The sequence below is a fragment of the Vitis vinifera genome, chromosome 8, assembly GCF_030704535.1.
Source record: "Vitis vinifera cultivar Pinot Noir 40024 chromosome 8, ASM3070453v1".
NCBI lineage: Eukaryota > Viridiplantae > Streptophyta > Magnoliopsida > Vitales > Vitaceae > Vitis > Vitis vinifera.
Window position 1 is genome coordinate 933,500 of NC_081812.1, and position 18,038 is coordinate 951,537.

General features: G+C 33.6%; 3 protein-coding genes across 4 annotated transcripts; 1 reads left to right on the top strand and 2 right to left on the bottom strand.

Moving 5' to 3' along the window:
• Window positions 1–2,891: 2,891 nt before the first annotated feature.
• Window positions 2,892–6,823, top strand: LOC100253624 (BTB/POZ domain-containing protein At3g08570). The gene is made up of 4 exons (XM_002269924.5): window positions 2,892–3,139; window positions 4,454–4,520; window positions 4,620–5,774; window positions 5,859–6,823. The coding sequence occupies exons 1-4, from the start codon at window positions 2,973–2,975 to the stop codon at window positions 6,378–6,380; spliced, it is 1,911 nt and encodes a 636-aa protein (XP_002269960.2). The 5' UTR covers window positions 2,892–2,972; the 3' UTR covers window positions 6,381–6,823.
• On the bottom strand, window positions 6,767–12,854 carry LOC100248521 (V-type proton ATPase subunit E1). Its single transcript, XM_002270132.5, has 6 exons — window positions 12,083–12,854; window positions 11,236–11,336; window positions 8,924–9,080; window positions 8,060–8,256; window positions 7,536–7,635; window positions 6,767–6,976 (listed from the first exon to the last, which is right to left on the bottom strand). Exons 1-6 carry the CDS (start codon window positions 12,182–12,184, stop codon window positions 6,941–6,943), a joined length of 693 nt encoding a protein of 230 aa, XP_002270168.1. The 5' UTR covers window positions 12,185–12,854; the 3' UTR covers window positions 6,767–6,940.
• On the bottom strand, window positions 12,704–16,567 carry LOC100244898 (acid phosphatase 1). Of its 2 annotated transcripts, none has more exons than XM_010654826.3 (4): window positions 16,484–16,567; window positions 14,727–15,123; window positions 14,211–14,423; window positions 12,704–12,881 (listed from the first exon to the last, which is right to left on the bottom strand). In XM_010654826.3, the coding sequence occupies exons 2-4, from the start codon at window positions 15,089–15,091 to the stop codon at window positions 12,704–12,706; spliced, it is 756 nt and encodes a 251-aa protein (XP_010653128.1). In that variant the 5' UTR covers window positions 15,092–15,123; window positions 16,484–16,567. The 2 variants fall into 2 exon arrangements, with proteins under 2 accessions (XP_010653128.1, XP_010653127.1); XM_010654825.3 differs by lacking the exon at window positions 16,484–16,567 and adding an exon at window positions 15,212–15,457.
• Window positions 16,568–18,038: the final 1,471 nt, after the last annotated feature.

Sequence of the window (18,038 nt, forward strand, 5' to 3'; positions counted from 1 at the left end):
TAAAATGGGTTATAGGGCCAATTATTTTCTTAACCAACTAAAAGGTATTTCTTTAATTATTTCCATCATCTTGGTATGTTGTTACTCATTTGATGTTGTTATATCAACTAATTTTGTAACATAAATTCATTTTGCTAAAAATAAATAGAGACAAATATTTTTCAATTTTTTTAATAATTTTTATTATATAATTTTGGGTGCATGTCCATGAATTTGATCACCCAAATATAATATAAATAAATAAATAAAATTGGTGAGAAAGTGATATTTAACTTTTATGGTTGGTTTAGTATTAGTATAATAAAATTGAACTTAATTCTAACTCAACTCGAGTTTAGAAAAATAAGATGAAATTGAACTTAAATCGAGTTTATTGATTCTCAAAAATAGTTTTTAAAATCAATTCTCAATAGTTTTCGAGAATAAAATTATGTTTAGGAATTCAAATATGAAATTGAGCCATCTCAATCTATTTTCTAATAAGGTACTATATAGTTATACATGATACAAAATTTTAAAAATATTTTATATTTTTGTTAATTATTATTTAAAAATACCTAAATTTGGTTATCACAAACAAGTTCTTCTTGAAACAAATTCTAAATAAAAAATTTATTATCAAATTTTATAAAAACTATTTTTTATATATAAAATAAAAAAAATATTTTCAAAAATGGTTATTAAACTATCACTGAAACTCTTGATAGAGGGCTATTACATCAATGATTTTTTTAAATTTAATATATAAAAAATAAAAATTAATTAATCAATTCACATGACAAGCCCACCTTACCTATCTCAATAAACAAGAAAGTGAAAAGGTGGTTGAGAAAAGTAAGATGAGGTTAGATTAAAATTTTAGTTAAAAAAAAATTATAAATATGTGAATAAAAATGAAGTAGAGGTCATTTTCTAGGAAGGAGAGTGTCCATAGATGAGGAGACAAAGGAGGGTAGAGGATGGTGGGGATATTTCAAATGAAGACAATGGGATTTAGAGAGGTGGCAACTTCATATGCTTCCTTCAAAGAATGCTTCTTTTGGAAAGAAAGATTCTCTGGTCAACATTCATCTCACCCAACATCCTTCCTTTCTTGCCTCCTCTTTTTTTATTTTCCTTAAAAAAAATTACTATTATTATTATTGAGATTGAGAAATGTTCATGTGAGGCCACCTCCTCTTGGGACCTAGCTCTCTCTTCTTTTGAGAAAAGCAAAATAAACTTGTGATCTAGGGTTTGACCAAGAAATTTTGTTGCATCCACGTTACAAAAATATGAAAGTGGGTATGAAAAATATAATCTAGGTATCAAAAACGAATATTAATAAAAAATAGCTTTTCATTGTCATATATATAATAAGAGAATGCTTTTTGGTACTATAGTTTGATTTCGATTATCTTTCTTTTATGAAATTAATACCATTTAGATCTTGTATTAATTTTGAATATGATTAAGATATAAAAAGTGTGATAAAAAAAATGATACTAAAATTTTGTTTCTAGATAGTATGGTTCGATCTGAGTAAATTTTCGTTATATGATAAGCGGTCATTTAAATCTTATTGAACAACTAAGTATATATTATGGGTTCAAATCTTAATAAGTTAAACTTTTAGGGAAATTGATAGGTTAATATTATTTTTGTGTCAAATATGAAATTTAATTAATCCAAAGGTTATTGTTTAGTTTACAAAATAATTGATTAAGAAAAAATGATTGAGAATTATTTTGGGAAATTCTGTTTTGAGGGTTTATATAAATATTAAATATATGAAAAGCATGGTCAAAATACAAAAAATACAAAGTATCATAAAAAATCAGCTTTACAATTGATGACATTTGGTTATGGGTCCCACCATATTATCGAATCAAGGCCTATCAAAATGTGAAACTAGTCACAATATTCCGTGTATTTGATTTACTTTTATTACTTCTATACAACCTCAATCCTAATTTTGATCAAATTCATTTGTATTTTGATTTTATTTATTTGTACTATGATCTCATATATTAGTATTATCACCTAACGATATAAGTTTTATTATACATTTTCAATGATCAAGATTATAGGTCAGATAGATAGGGAATGACTGCCGTTGAATTTTCCTAGGTTTGTTAATTAATTATAAAAAAAATGGGAGAGCCCATGAGAAGAGATGTGGGCATGCCCTCACCCTAGAAAAACCCATTTAATTCAAAAAAATAATAAAAATAAAAAATAACAAAAGAAGGGTGTGTACTTTGGCTCTAATAATTGCATCTTTCTTGAGTTCTGTGCCCATTCTGAAGCCCAGCCCACTGCCTTTTTCACGCTCTCCTTTTTTCCCTCTACATTTGCCCTTCCATTTTATTACATTCACAACATTGCCATAACCCCAAAAAAATCACTTTTTTAATTTTAAAAAGTTACTTGGTCAAAATAAACTAATTTTTTGTGTGTCTATAAATATGTTAAAAATAAATGAAATTTGTAATAATAGTTTATTCAAACAATTTTTTTTCTATTTTTTTTTTGTTTTTTTTTCTATAAACACAACAACATCCATTAATTTACATATTTCATTTAATTTTAGTGGGTATATGAAAAATAAAATATTTGTAAAATCAAGTTGTGATTTTCAAAAAACAGAAATTATTTTCTAATTTACAATTTAATTTATCTGTTTTAAATCAAATATCTCATATATTTAATAGATAATATTAGGAAATATTTGATAGTTTAAATACATAACTTCCAAAAATAATTTTCAAAATGAATCTGTAATCTAATCATCCAGAAAAACAGATCATATCTTTCCAAGATATTCTATTATATTCAATCCCTGCTAAAATAACAAAAAAAAAAAAGGGGGGGGGGGGGGGGGGGGGGTGGTTAAAGGGAGGGGGTGTGCAGAAACCAAAGAGAAAAGGGGAAAAAGCAGAGTGCATGGAGGTCTGTGAATGTGTGTGTAAATCAGCAAAACCCACAAGGCTATGAGTGTAATTCAAAAGGAATATTCATATTCCCTCCACGATCATCCATTCCCAGCTGGGCTTCATTGTAACTCAGACATTTACAGCAGCAGACAGAAGAAAATGGTGTCTGAGACTCCCTTCATCCCCTCTCCAACTCCCAAGTTCTGCAACTCCCTTGCTAACCGGTAAAATGCTCTCTTTTCAACTTTTTTTTTTACTCCTTTTCTTTGGTGCAATTCCAAAGTTGCGGTCCATTTTGGTGTGTTTTTAATGTGTTTTATGGTGTTTTCAGTGGTGAAATCCTGGTTTTTTGGTGGGTTGGGAGATGGGAAAATGGTGGAAAGTGTTTTCTTGGTGGTGTATTTCAGTATATATGTTCAATGTAGTTTATGGGAAAATGGTCTTGAATGACGAAATCTTGGTGTTTTGGCTGTTTGGAAGGAGGGAAAATGGATCAGAAGTGTTTTCATTTAGTGGTTTTCTTTTTCCTACTGTGATTTCGTTACATGGTGATCACATTTTCTGTTTGGTGGATTTTTTTTTTTTGAATAAGAAGTGGGGTTTTCTGTTTTTTAACTAATTAATTATTAAATTGATTGGATGATTATGAATGAATGGGTGATGAAAATCTTTGTATTGAGTTGATTCTCTCCAACATTGTCTGTTCTTTGTCTATTAATTGTTGTTGAAATGCTTATCCTGGTAAACAATGGAGTGTTAATTTGTGGGAAAATGGTTTTGAATGATGAAATCTTGAGTTTTTTGGACGTTTGGAAGGTGGGAAAATGGGTGGAAAATGTTTTCATGGATTGGTATTCTTTTCCTACTGTGAAATCATTGCATTGTGAACAGTGATCCCATGTTCTGTTTGGGGATTTTTTTGTGAATTAGAAATGGGGTTTTCTGTTTTTGTAGTAAATTAATCAATTGATTGATTATTAAATTGATTAGTTGATCATGCTGAATACTATTTTTTTTTTTTTTGGGAAATGAATGAGTGATGAAAATCTTTGTCTTGAGTTGATTGAAATGCTTATCTTAGTAAGCAATGGAATGTTAATTTGTGGAAACAATGATTTTCAATGATGAAAATTTTGGCTTTTTAGGTGTTTGGAAGGTGGGAAAATGGGTGGAAAGTGTTTTCATGGAGTGGTTTTCTTTTTCCTGTTGTGATTTCATTACAATATAAAGTAGTACTACTTAATGGTTTCTGAGTTTTACTAAAAGATTAAGTTATGATACCATGTTGAACTACCTACTTTACTTCAAATCTTATGTTCGGTTTTTTTTAATTTTAAGAGAAAATGCAAGAAAAAGAAAATAAAGATAAAAAAAGAATTAAAATTAATAAATTATTTTTATGAGCTTCTTCGTATTTATTTAACTTATTACCGTCTTCTATGCAAAGATTAAATAATCTGATCATGTACAAGTTTTTAATCATTTTCCTTAACATTTTTTGTTTCTTTCCGTGATACTTCCTGGGACTGAATATACAGTATTTTTTTGGATGTTGCTGGGGATATCACAATCGTGGTTGATGGAGAGTCTTTTCTACTTCACAAGGTAATCTCCTCTTTCCAACATGATAAGCCTAGTTTAATGCGATCAATGTCTGCTTTGTTTTACTAATGAATATGTACTATTTTTCCGGGTTTATTCAAGTTTCCCCTAGTGTCGCGAAGCGGGAAGATTCGGAAAATGGTGGCGGACGTCAAGGATTCCAGCCTCTCAAAGCTGGAGTTCCTCAACCTACCGGGCGGACCGCGTGCCTTTGAGCTTGCTGCTAAATTCTGTTACGGTATGAACTTTGAGATCAATACCGGAAATGTTGCTCAGCTCCGGTGTGCTGCAGAGTACCTGGAAATGACTGAAGACTACCGGGAGGAGAACCTCATCACCCGGGCAGAGACCTACCTGAATGAGGTTGTGACTCAGAGCCTCGAGAAATCGGTGGAAGTTCTATCCTCCTGCGAGATGCTGGCTCCTATGGCGGAGGAGGTGGGGATCCCAGACAAATGTGTGGATGCCATTGCCTTGAATGCCTGTAAGGAGCAGTTGGCATCGGGTTTCTCTCGTTTGGATTGTGATGATGGATGTGCAGAGCTTAAGAGCGGCAGGCTGGAATGGTGGGTCGAGGATCTTTCGGTGTTGAAGATTGAGTTTTACCAGAGAGTCATCGCTGCAATGGGGGGAGCAGGGGTTCAACCGGATAGCATTGTCGCGTCCTTGATGCATTATGCTCAGGCATCATTGAAGGGAATCGGGAAGCAGCAAATCTGGCACCCAACGAGGATGAAGCCGAGCCCTGGGATGGTGGAGAACAGTCAATGCATCATTGTGGAAACCCTAGTGAGTCTTTTACCGGCAGAGAAGAGCTCATCGATTCCCCTGAGTTTTCTGTTCGGGATGCTGAGGATGGCGATCTTGGTGGGTGCCAATGTGGCCTGCAGGCTCGAGCTGGAACGGAGGATTGGCTTTCGGTTGGAGATGGTTTCCCTTGATGATCTGCTGATACCGTGTGTCCAGACCGGGGATTCCCTGTTTGACGTCGACACTGTCCACCGGATTCTGGTGAATTTTCTGCAGCGGATTGAAGAGGAAGAAAATGAAGAGTACGGGTATGAATCTGAAGCCCTGGGCTCTCCGAGCCAGGGTTCTGTCTTAAAGGTTGGACGTCTCATCGACTCATATTTAGCCGAAATTGCTCCTGATCCTTACTTGAATCTACAGAAATTCATGGCAATGTTAGAGATACTACCTGATTATGCCCGTGTCATTGATGACGGGCTGTACAGAGCTGTCGATATATATTTGAAGGTATACCTTTTACACTTCCCAATCATCTCTAACCCAAAGACATCCGCATCTGGCTGATTTGTGTGTGTTTATATTTTGTTTCAGGCGCATCCTATGCTAACCGAGCATGAATGCAAGAAGCTCTGCAAATTTATAGACTGCAAGAAGCTCTCTCAGGAGGCATGCAACCATGCAGCACAGAATGATCGGCTGCCGGTTCAGATGACAGTGAGGGTCCTCTACTTTGAACAACTCCGGCTGAAGAGCTCCTTGTCAGGAAGTTCTGGAGACGGGTTCCTCTCGCAGAGAATCAGCAGCGGCGTTCCCAGTGCTGCCATGTCCCCTCGAGACAACTACGCTTCCCTGAGGAGGGAGAACCGGGAGCTGAAGCTTGAGATCTCAAGAATGCGGGTGAGGCTAAGTGAGTTGGAGAAGGAGCAGTTGTTCATGAAGCAAGGGATGATTGAGAAATCCGGGAATGGGAAAACGTTCCTCACCTCCATTTCAAAAGGGATTGGGAGGATTGGTATTTTCAGCAGCCCAGCAGGAGGGAAGAGGAAATCTGGGAGGAAGTCCCGTGTAACAGAGGGGAAGACCGGTAGGAGCCGAAGGCATTCTGTTTCATAGTTTCCAAGGTAAAATTGAAAGATTCCTAAACTATATTGACTTCATGAATCACAAGAAGGGCTCAGGGTTCATGATTCAGAGGATTGAACCTAGAATATGACACAACCCTCATGGGATCTACCCAGAAGGTATAAATTTTGAAACCTATCGGAAACTTGACAGCTACTGGTATGGAAGCAACTTGGCACACCACACATAAACCTTGAGCCTTAGCTCAGGCTCCTGAATGGGGATACAGAGACAATCAACCTGGATCAAGAGTCTGCCAAAATGTAAGATCATTCTATGTGTTCCCCAAATTGAAGCTTGAAGAGTAGAATTTCTAATCTATGATTCATTTTCAATTTCGGATTAGGTGCAGTTGTTACCATCCAACAATGTAGTGATTTTGAGTTAAGACACTAAAATCCATTTGATTATCATAACCAGTTTATTACACGAAACCGGAATATCATGTGTCACTTATCTCAGGAGTATGAAATTAAGAAAGTGTTGACATTATTTCTCAAAACATTGGATAATCTCCGATTCTAAGCCGGTAGACTGGGGATCCAAGATGATCAAGCAACAACTTGTCCAAAAAGAAGCTTTCTGATCTGCATAGATGTAGAGACAGGAAAAAAAATTGTTAGAACCATTGCAAAAATTGTATTGGGGTAGGTCAAGAAAATAGCATACAAATTTTCAAGACAGATGAAAACTAAAATTTGGGAAATCTTCTTGGAAGTTATCACTTTTGTCCAGACAACAAAACCAAAACTGTAAAGGGCATGAGTTTTTTTGAAAATTTTTTCTTTTCTTCCTCCTAGGTTTTCAACTGGGAGTTCTAAGGCCACGTGCGACTATACACTACACAACCTGGGTTTATCATCAGTGGAAAGTATATATGATATAACTTGCTAGATGCCGATTATGTGTATTTTCTCAATATTTGGATATTCAAATTCAACATTCTTAAATTCAGACTTATCAAATATTCTTTTCTATAACAGACTTATCAAATATTCTTTTCTGTAACGGTAAGGAATATCCAACAGAATGTGGGTTAAGACAGGGAGATGGGAGATGACTTAAATACAGGAGAACGGCGGATATAGATCTATGTGGCTGATGGGCCAGGTAAGGGGATTAAGGTTCATTTAGTTGATTTCATACCTCAGGCAGTTTCTGTCGGAATACAACATCCAATCGTGCATCCAGAGTGTTCTCACAGACTATCTTCCCGTCCTGTGAAGCCAAAACCACTCCTCCTGAGCTGTTAAACCATAAACCATAAATAAGAAGTTGGTAATCAGCTTAGGGCATTGTACATGCATGTAAGATGACGACCATATAAACACATTCGAGAATATCTAGGTGCTGGCAAGCAAAAGAATCTATGCTAAATGCTAACCATGTAGTATAAACAGTGCTGAATTTTTATTTTATAAGTGTAAACAGTGCTGAAATTTTGAGAATGTACTGCCACAGGATGGCAAGACATTGACTCAGAAACTGTTCCTGTTTTCCATAGAACATGAAGGAAAACTCATGAAAACAAGAATTTTGAACTCATTTTCCATGCTATTTACCAAATAATGGAATGATGGCATAAGCCGAGGTCTTCCTAAACCCCTTACATGATGCAAGAAATCTGGAGATCCGAAATTTTTGCAGGAAGAGGCAGAAAAGATTTTTACCAGAAGAGGCTGTGGGAATCAACACTACTGGGAGGTGGTGGGAGGTATACAAGGTTGTCAATGGTAACTTTGGGGACATGAACTTTGGCTTTGTCAGCATACTCTTGTTTTGCTTCCCCCAAAACAGACTCAACTGGCCCAAGGTCAATCTCTCTGCAGCGCAGCAACACTGCTGGCTCCTTCAGTCGTAGTAAACTCTGGCAGTTGCAAGGAACAAATTCTGAGTCACTAGCCCTTAGTATCCAATAGAAGAAGTGAAAATTTCAAACTTACACAACTCATCATCAATAGGAGCAAAAATGATCTCAAAACATGGATCAGTAGGCCCACTAAGTAAAACGAGGACACAATTATACAAAAGTTGATAATTATAAGGAGAAACTGCTTTGCTCTATAAGAACACAAGTCAAAGTAAGTAAAGGTGAAGTGAAAAATAAAAGGTACAATCCAATATATGACGTCGAAAGGCAAATGTCATGCAGTGAACAGAACATGTGTGACAGTGCCTATCTGTCTTGAATAAATGAAAACCCTCATCATATATGAGGTTGAGACAACAAAATCACATGCCTGGTAGAATAACAATCTGCGGATTATCTCACAACCAGAACATAAGGTAAGAACCATCTGACTGAGTGACCCTCCATTAAAGCTTGATAACCATTCTTGGTAGTAAGCAACATAAATCCAATCAGCTACCCTGATTAACCTTTATGAAATAATGAGCTAGCAGAGTGATATATGAGGTCTACAATATGTTATACCTGTGTGCAGAGATCCAATGTAAAAGCATAATTATTTTCCATTTATTTATGATTTTGGTAATTGTCTGAGCAAGAAAGAAGAGTACATATCCAATACTACCTGAACAATCAAACCTTTAAGAAGCATTTTGTATCCATTTGTGTCATCAGAAACACGCAAAAGTTCCTTGCCAGTGGCTTCTTTCATGGAGTTCACCAGATCATCTTGCGCTTGAAGAACCTTGATGCGGGATGCATTCAGCTGCATCGAGTACTCACTGCAAGGAAACATTTTTCCGTAACCATATCCTCAAATTGACTAACTTTGAAGGAGAGAAAACATCATTAAGAAAAATGGAGATTATCATGCCATGACTTATTTTTGGAGCATATCAGATCAGATAGTCAAATCTAAAGATTGTACATTTCACGAAGAAATATATTCACGATTTACAATCAAGGGAAGAAGAGAGCAAGAACTGGCACGCTAAGCATGAGGGTAAGAGAAAAAGGGACCAAGCTTCCAAGATCAAATCCATTATAGAAGTCGACCAACAAGTAAAGAGATAGATATAATATCACTCTTTCTTTCCTTTTAGACAAAGTCACACAAAGGAAAAGATGATCAATATCAGATTCTCAACCTGTTCTTAAGCCAAGGCCTTAAATCTGGAAAACTCCAGGTGTCACTAGTTCAGGAGGTGAATACCCACTTGATCTGGGCAGAGAGAAGAACCACAGATCCAATGCAAATGAACAAGGTAAAAGACGATCAAAATTCTCCTCTGCATCCTTTTATACCAGTTTTTTTCACTTTTTTTTTTTTGGTGGAATACTGCACCTTTGGAGATGTTCTTATATATTAGGATCATATCCAGTGTTGCCATCCAATGTATGGTTTTAACAATCCACATTCTACTTCACTTCCATTTTTTTCTCTCTTTGTGCCATTTGTTAGCATACTGATGATTTAAGTGTTTCATTTCATTTGAAAGCCATCCCTTTTTCCATGAGATGAGGGTTGAAGTGATGTAGAGAGGGACCTGAGCTATTTGCTGAGGAAAGAAAAGAAGACTAAAGACCTGTTTAGGAGTAATTCTCATAAAAACGCTTTTAGCCTATAGTACTTCTGTTAGTAGCACTTTTATAAACTACAAGAATTACTCCCTAATAGGCTCTTATTTATATACTATTTATAGTAAATGACTTACTGTGATAACTGGCAGTGTGGACCACAAGTGAGTCCTACACTAGATTCCATTATAACTTCTAGTGAAGTATTTCTTTGAAAGCATCTATGTACAAATGAGGTTTCTATTTATATATAAAAAAAGTTTTAGACTCTGAAACTTGCTATTTGGATTTCTTTTGCAAAAATTTCTCGCTCCTAACTCTACTCAAAAAGCTTTTAGGGCTCAAACCTCTTTCACTTTAAAATGCTTTAGTGTGTATTGCAAAACACTCTTTAACAGTTTGAAGGAGCTTTTAGGTAGTCAAAAGATGTGCAAAGAGGCCTACATGTGCAATCAAACATACTTTTAAGCACTTTGGCAACCACAAAGAACTTGAAAAGTTGTAGGATAGGCCCCAATACACACATATAATGTCCAAATATACATGCACAGATACACTTCATATGGAAATTAACACAAAGTGTAAACATACACACAACAAGCATAATGTGAATACACAAATTACCTTGGCCTTACATAGATAAAATAATAATAAAAAATCTTACAAACTCTATGTGTTCCAGGCTCTAATAACTTTAAAGTCACTGCTTTTGTGCCAAGAGATGAATTAAGGTAGTTGGGGACAAGATGACCCCAATACCAACCTAATATCATTTGATCAAATCTGCAACAAATGTGCAGTGACTTAAGTTCAAGAATCACATCAACAAATCCCAGATTATATCTGATTACATATGTCATATTCCTATCTCTTTAACAATAAGAATGTGTCCATGTGTTGGTGAGGGGTGGGTGGAAGGAGTATTTATATGAACCACCTAGAATAAATTTTTATATCTTATGGGGAAGTATAACTTAAGAAATTCAAATGCAAAGATAAACCAGTGGAATATTGGTGAACCCAATGATGACAAACCCAGAACCCAATTAACCCAACCTATTACTATTCTTTTATAGGGCTACTGGAAAAACAAACTACTCATGCATTCATAGGGCAACAAAACTTATGCTCCATTGCGTTGGGGATAGAACAAACGCGTTGAGTTGATCCAATTCCAGGAGGGAAGGTCCTAAGGCTGAGCTTAGGTGACAAGGGATTGGGGATAGGGTTGGGCCAGTTGGTGTGAGAATGGTGAAGGTTCCAGGTTCAATTCCATGTACTAAATAAATTAAAAGAAAAATACCTAAGAACAAAAAAAAAAAAGAACAAAATTGAAGGAGGGAGATATACAAAACTCACATTTTCCTTCGAATTTCCACCTGCTTTGCCTTCCGCTCATATTCTTGTCTAATCTTCTTCTTTTCAGCTTCAACTAGTTGCAATTTCTCAATGTTGAATTCCTAGAAACAAAGTGAAAAATAATTATAAATGACTATAACAAACATGTCAAATATTCATTCATATACCATCCAAAAACAATTTATAACTTCACTTTTGGACAATATATGATATCGACTAAAACTTAACACAAGATGCAAATAACAAAAAGAAAAATTAAGCTTGAATATCAGGTAAATTACACCAAAATTTCAACCTGAAATTATCGATGATATATGATTAATTATACAACATTGTGTTCTTAGGGATCAAGATTGATAGATAAATCAAATCATCAACTGAAGAATGATAGAATTACACACACACAAAGAAAAAAAAATGAAAAAAGAAAGAATCATGCAAATACATCAATTTTTATGACAATACCCAGATGAATTTGACTTGAAATTGTCAATATACCAATGATTAATTACGTAATTCTGTGTTCTTCAGATCAAAAATTGATAAACATATTCAGTGAACAATTTTAGAACATCATCAAATGAATATATCCACCTTTACGACAAAACCTAAGTCAATACAACTCGAATTATCAATAAACCAATTATTAATTACACAAAGTGAGCTCTTTACGATCAAAGTTGGAAGACACACCAAATCATCAATTGAAGAACCGGTATAATCACACAAGCGCCATCATGTAATCGAATTTATATGCAAAAACATCATCCCTATCCCCCAATTCAACACAACTAATCATATATTTAGCGGGAAATTGAAGATTCCACCCAAAATAAAAAATAAAAACCTCTTCAGCAGAAACAGAGATTTCGTTAGCTTTCTCTTCGGCCTCCTGCAGAATGAATCTGACCATCTGCTGTATCTGCCTGGAGACATCTGCATCGTTCATCTTGATCTTCTCTTCAAGGTTTTCTTCTCAATTTCTCGACTTAGGGTTTTTCTTCCACAGTTCCTCAACTTCCCCAATGATTTTCCCTCTTTGAGGAATGTTGGTTTATAAATTTTATTTTATATATATATATACGGATTTAAAACATTTCAAATTTTCAAATAAATATTTATTTGATAAAATATTAAAAAATAATTATAAAAAATAGTTACCAAACTCTTCTAGACTTAGAAAGTTTTCGAATTGAATTCAAGATGATATAATACATATGAAAATTCGAAAATTTTCTCTTATAGGTAATGCAATTAGAATTTTTTTCAATCTTAAGCATACAAAGACAATGAAAATAAGTGATATTTTCTCAAGAAAATGACACAATTGGACATTCGTAATAGAAAATGAACCATTTTTTCAACCTTAACATGCCTTCATATGATTGGTGATGAAAGATTGCAATTACAAAGTCATTATTGGAAACCACCCAAAGGCATTCCAGAAAAGAGAAAGAGAAAATGGAAATTAGGGCACAAAATACATAGGATTTGGAAGCTTAAAGGCCCTATTGCCCTTGTAGTCTCCTTGGAGGTCACTCCATTGGTCTCCCACATTGCCCCATATCCTGTATCCTTCTTCCACCAATTGCTTCCTAATTCCTGACTTGTACTGAATTGCTCCTTGTCCCTTGTGTTCTGCCCTCCTGGTTTAACCCAACAACAAAACCCAAAATATAGTTTAATATAATTTAAATCATCAAGAAACTAGCTTGTAATTTTTAAATTATTTCATTTTTATAATAAAAGAGTTAAATACAGAAAAAAAATAATTTAAAGTAACATATAAAAATAATTTATTGATTTTAAATTTATTTTTTATTTTCTTTCTACTTTTCCTTTCTATTTCATTTTTTTGGTATTTTCCTTCAAATTTTTCAAAAACCAAATATAACATAAGTGTTTTAGCCTTCTATTTCAACATCAGATCACAAATGTTTTAGTTACATGAGTTTGATCAATCATGAAAATAAGAAATGTTATTAGCATCCGATAAAATTGAAAATTTTATATATATATATATATATATATATATATATATATAATATTGATGGATATTTCATAAAAATGGAAATTAAGATGTTAAGGGTTTACAAAAATATTTTGTAACACACTGCTAATAATTTTTAATTATATTTCAAGAAACAAATTATTATTATTTAAAAAAAAGAAAAGAAAATCATAAATATTTTTATATCTAAAGAAATACAACTAATTAATGTCAAAATAAATTATTATTTTTTTCCCCGTCAAATAAGTCTTTTTAAGTCTACCTCAATGCCATTAACATGGCATGTGACTTAAAAGGTTGAGTCAAAGTTCCACTTTGTTCAATCTCCAATCTGCTTATTATTCCTCTGCATTAACTCATAGGTTGAGAGTTGAGACAAACTAATAAGATGGCAATATCTTCAAAAAAAAAAAAAAAATTTACCCAATATTTCCAATTGTTGGGGAAAACCATGAAAAAAATAAAAAATAAAATAAAAATACATATCATAAATATTTTAAATAGAACATACTAATAAAATTTTCCAAATAATTAACCCGAAAATATATGATAACGAAATACAACATACTCACATTATTATAATTATTTAAACATAAATAACAATTAACTCTTTCGTTCACATTCATAATTTTATTTTTCTAAATATATTAGTAGGACTAAAAAAACCATTACAAACTTTTAAAAATTTTAGTATTTTTTGATAAAATTGTTGAACTATCAATTTCCATATAGTACGGCTCCATAGCACGAACAAACACACAATCTTTCATAAAATCAAGTTTTGATACCATGTTGAATTACCGATTTTCCTAAAAACTCAAACTTGTAGGATTTTGATTTAATATATATATATATATATATATATATATATATGTGCTCTTTAATAAAAATGATTAAAATTTGGTATTTGAAAAATGGGTTTATTTATTTATTTACTTTTTATTTTTGGGTAGTAATTGCATACCTTAGAATGAGCCTTTCGTATCCAATAAAGCCTTGATTGTGCAAATTATCAACGGTAACTTGACCCAAAGTCTCTTCATCTCTACCAGTAAGAAGGATGACCTTGAACCCACTCTCAACCAACTTGTCAAACAATCCCAATACTGCAGAGATGGCTGGGCATCCTCCCTTCAATGCCCATGCCTTAAACCCTTTTGGGTCATAGGGATCACACCTGCAAATTCATTCGCAAATATCTAATTTTAAAACATTTCACGGGTTTATTTGAAAATGTTTTCGAATTTTTGAAAACAATTCTAAATTGTTCTCAAAAACAAAATTCTATTCAAAGTCATGTTTAAAGATTACTTTAAAAAAATTTCAACTGTGAGAGGTAATAATTTATTTTAAACAGATTTTAAAACTATTACACTCTCAACGTAAACTTTTATCTTATATAAAATTTATCACTATTTCTCGAGAAAATATATCCAAACAAATACCCAAAAAAAAAATTAAATTTAAAGAAAAAAAATACCCGAATCTCTTTCCTTTGTAGTAGAAGAGATTGGAGATGCAAGTATCATCAACATCAAGAATCCAAGCATCCATGCCATCGTCGGAGAGGACTATGCCCTTGACGTAGCTCAAGATTTGGTCAGCGATGAAGGCCATATCACGATCATACTGTCCTCCTATCATGTAGCCCTGAATATACGGCAAGCATTGCATCGGAACCGTCCGCCACCCGGCCATATTGTTCGCCTCCACCGACATCCTCCAGCTCAAACAGTAGCTAACCTCATCACGCACCACCGTGGCCCTCGGGCAGGGCTTTATGGCGTTGGCCATGGAGCAGATAGCTAAGAACACGATCACGACTACCTCCCTTACACCTCGCATGGTCGCCAAAAGCGCGTCCTTCACCCAACACGCTGCAATTCAAACGGAGACATAGTTATCACATTTGCACTTGAGCAACATGAGAGAGATAAAAACAATAGGAAAAGAGAGAAGAATCACATCTGCACATGGCGAACATGGAAATGGGAATGCACTAAGAATTCTATTCTTGCAATGAAAGAAGTTTGAGTAAGGAAATTTGATTGTTCGGGGATTGGCAAGCCACCGGTCCATGGACTCCATGCATTTAACCAACCAGGAGTGCGGAAAAGTCTATTTTTCCGCACCTTCCTAGTTGGTGATGGCAAGGAACAACCTAGAATTCCATGTAATCCAGCTCGGAGTATTTTCCGGGTTGGACACTAGAAAATGATAAAATACTTACGTAGTCGTTCAATAAATTGTTTGTTGGGGTTTCTTGACAAATTCCTAGTCCACTATCAAGTTGACTAGGACTAGCTAGGGATCTTCTTCATATCTAGCCGCTGTCTTTTAGAGAACACGACAAACGTAGTGTCGGATCCTTTTTTAAAGTTATGAAGTAGAAATTGAATGTTTGCTCAAGAAAAGTCAATGAAAGTTCTTGGAAGCAAGAAGGATACCCACTTGTAAATATTAATATATGATTAAGGATGATGATTCTAAATAGAGCAATTATATGAAAGGAAAATATTCTTAATCTAGATTATAAAAGAAGTTAACCCATCGAGTTAGTTATAATAATACATCATTCAACTCGATTAGTTAAAATTCAAACAAAGCAATTAAACTTATACTAAATCAATAACAAAAATAAACTCCTTAAATTTCCTAGATTTTAAGCAAGCTTTGAAGTACCATGATAATACAAATTATATCAAGATAAGAGTTTGTTATTTGTGTTTTTAAGTCAAAATCTCGATTTCAAATATTTTGTGTAGATAAAATAAAAAACGATTGAATATAAATTTGTAGTTAGTTTTTCCTTTTTCCTTTTTTTTTTGAGAGGTTGTAAAACTTTTTTGTCATTATTGGAGTATAAATAAAAACAAAATCCCATAGGAGCGATAGGGCTGGGTCTCGTAAAAGAGAGAAAGGAAAAATAAAAACAAAAAAATAAAAAAGAAAAAGAAAATGGATTTGTGGCATGACCAAACATGTTTCATAACAAATCATTTATACCACCAGAAAGCTATTGCTTTTTTATTTTTTTTGTTTTTTTTTTTGTTTTTTTTTGTTTTCAAAGTTTGAACTTATCTAAAATTTGAATATAAATCAATGCAAGAGCATCGTTTAAACTTTAAATTTAATATAAAAATAAAAAATTAAACTTAATTTAAGAAAACAACCTACACGACTTGAGGTAAAATGAAAAAGAAAAAAGAAAAGGAGGAACAAAATGTGGAGATTTACCTAGATGGAGATGGTTATTGAACTTGGGGCTAACCGAACTAATTAAAAGCCATGTTTAGACCCAAAGAGAGACGCCTGATGCACTTAATGCATATAAACATGATGATCAAAACTACTTCTATTTATATTCATTTACATACAAGTAGCTAGGCAAAAATGAGTGGGGCTGATGTCAGATAGCAATGGAAAGTGTAAAGAAAAGTGGGTTTGCATAGAGGCACATGGGGAGAGTGAGACCCCACTAGAGGCATGCAAAGTCACAGGGAAGGAGGTGAACCCCAGAGTGGGAATATAGTCAGAGCCCATTGTTGATGGCATGTTTAAGCTCATGGAAACTAAGAAAAAGAAAGAGAGAGAGAGAGAGAGAGAGAGAGGAGAGAGAGGGAGAGAGGGAGGGAGAGAGAGAGTTGTGGGAGGTTGCGTGGTGTTGTTGGACCAAAAATGGAATGGGGGCCTCCTGTGGGCAATTGAGTGTGCGGGGTGTGGGAAGAAGGAGATGACTAGGAAGAGGTGTGTGACTACAGGGATGTGAATCAGCATTGTCTCCTACTTTCATCAAAAGTCAATGCCTAGAAGGAAAGTTTGAACATTGTTCAATGAAAGGAGATTGTGAACAATATTCATAATATAAGTTTGTCCAACTATTTCAAACACAAGTGCAATGATAATACTCTAATTGGAAATTTCCATTATGCATTGAATACTGTTGGTATTGGTGTCTAACTCAATCAATGTATTATCACTTAATGAAAAATATTTGAAAAACTAATAATATTATCTTTACTATCAACTTAAGTTTTCATACTTATCGAATGGTTTTACATGATATTATGATTTTAAAATTCTATTATATCAAAAAGGTATTATATCAAAATTTTATATCTAATCACGTTATTCCTATCCTAATAACTTTTTCTATATTTTGATCATATTTTATATCTTAATCATATTTTTTAGTTTTGTATTTTCGGAATCTTCCATTAATAGCTTAAACTTTTGAATCATGAATTGCATTGGATGCCATATTCCATTACTTCAATAGGTATGATCATATAAACACAATGAGAAATTATTTGAATAGTTTTGATCGTATGACTAAAATAAAAGCAATATATACACAAATAATGTGAAAAAAATAATTTTTTAAATATAATATTAATCTTTTCCTCTCTTTTTTATTAAATGTATCCAATAAAAGAGAGGCATAAGTACATGAGCATGGGTCTTGCCTAGGTGGGTTGAGGTGGCTTCCAAATTGAATAATCACACTCAAATCACCACATATTAAATTAATATTATATTTTAAAAGTTATTTTTCAAAATATACAATATAAAATTCATAATATATATATATATTTTTTAATCCAAAGTCCTATTTAAATCAACCAGCCATATGGTACATCATTTTTATTCATCTAATGACTAACACCATCCCATATTCTCCAAAGTACATGCCTCATCACCCAAAGTTTTCTTAAACTAATCTCATCTCCTACTTTTTAACTTTTTAAAAATAAGTGTATAATTAATTAGTATTTTCCAAAAAAAAAATAAA

Excerpts from the sequence above, each read along its gene's own strand:
- LOC100248521 (XM_002270132.5), bottom strand. The coding sequence starts at position 12,184 with ATGAACGATGCAGATGTCTCCAGGCAGATACAGCAGATGGTCAGATTC. Across the intron at positions 7,636-8,059 it reads GATTCCCACAGCCTCTTCTG|CTCAGGAGGAGTGGTTTTGG; the intron begins GTAAAAATCTTT and ends ATGGTTTAACAG. Across the intron at positions 6,977-7,535 it reads TCCGACAGAAACTGCCTGAG|ATCAGAAAGCTTCTTTTTGG; the intron begins GTATGAAATCAA and ends ACATCTATGCAG.
- LOC100244898 (XM_010654825.3), bottom strand. Across the intron at positions 14,424-14,726 it reads TACAAAGGAAAGAGATTCGG|GTGTGATCCCTATGACCCAA; the intron begins GTATTTTTTTTC and ends ATGAATTTGCAG. Across the intron at positions 12,882-14,210 it reads TACGAAAGGCTCATTCTAAG|GAGGGCAGAACACAAGGGAC; the intron begins GTATGCAATTAC and ends GGGTTAAACCAG.
- LOC100253624 (XM_002269924.5), top strand. The coding sequence starts at position 2,973 with ATGAGTGTAATTCAAAAGGAATATTCATATTCCCTCCACGATCATCCA. Across the intron at positions 3,140-4,453 it reads TGCAACTCCCTTGCTAACCG|TATTTTTTTGGATGTTGCTG; the intron begins GTAAAATGCTCT and ends CTGAATATACAG. Across the intron at positions 4,521-4,619 it reads AGTCTTTTCTACTTCACAAG|TTTCCCCTAGTGTCGCGAAG; the intron begins GTAATCTCCTCT and ends GGTTTATTCAAG.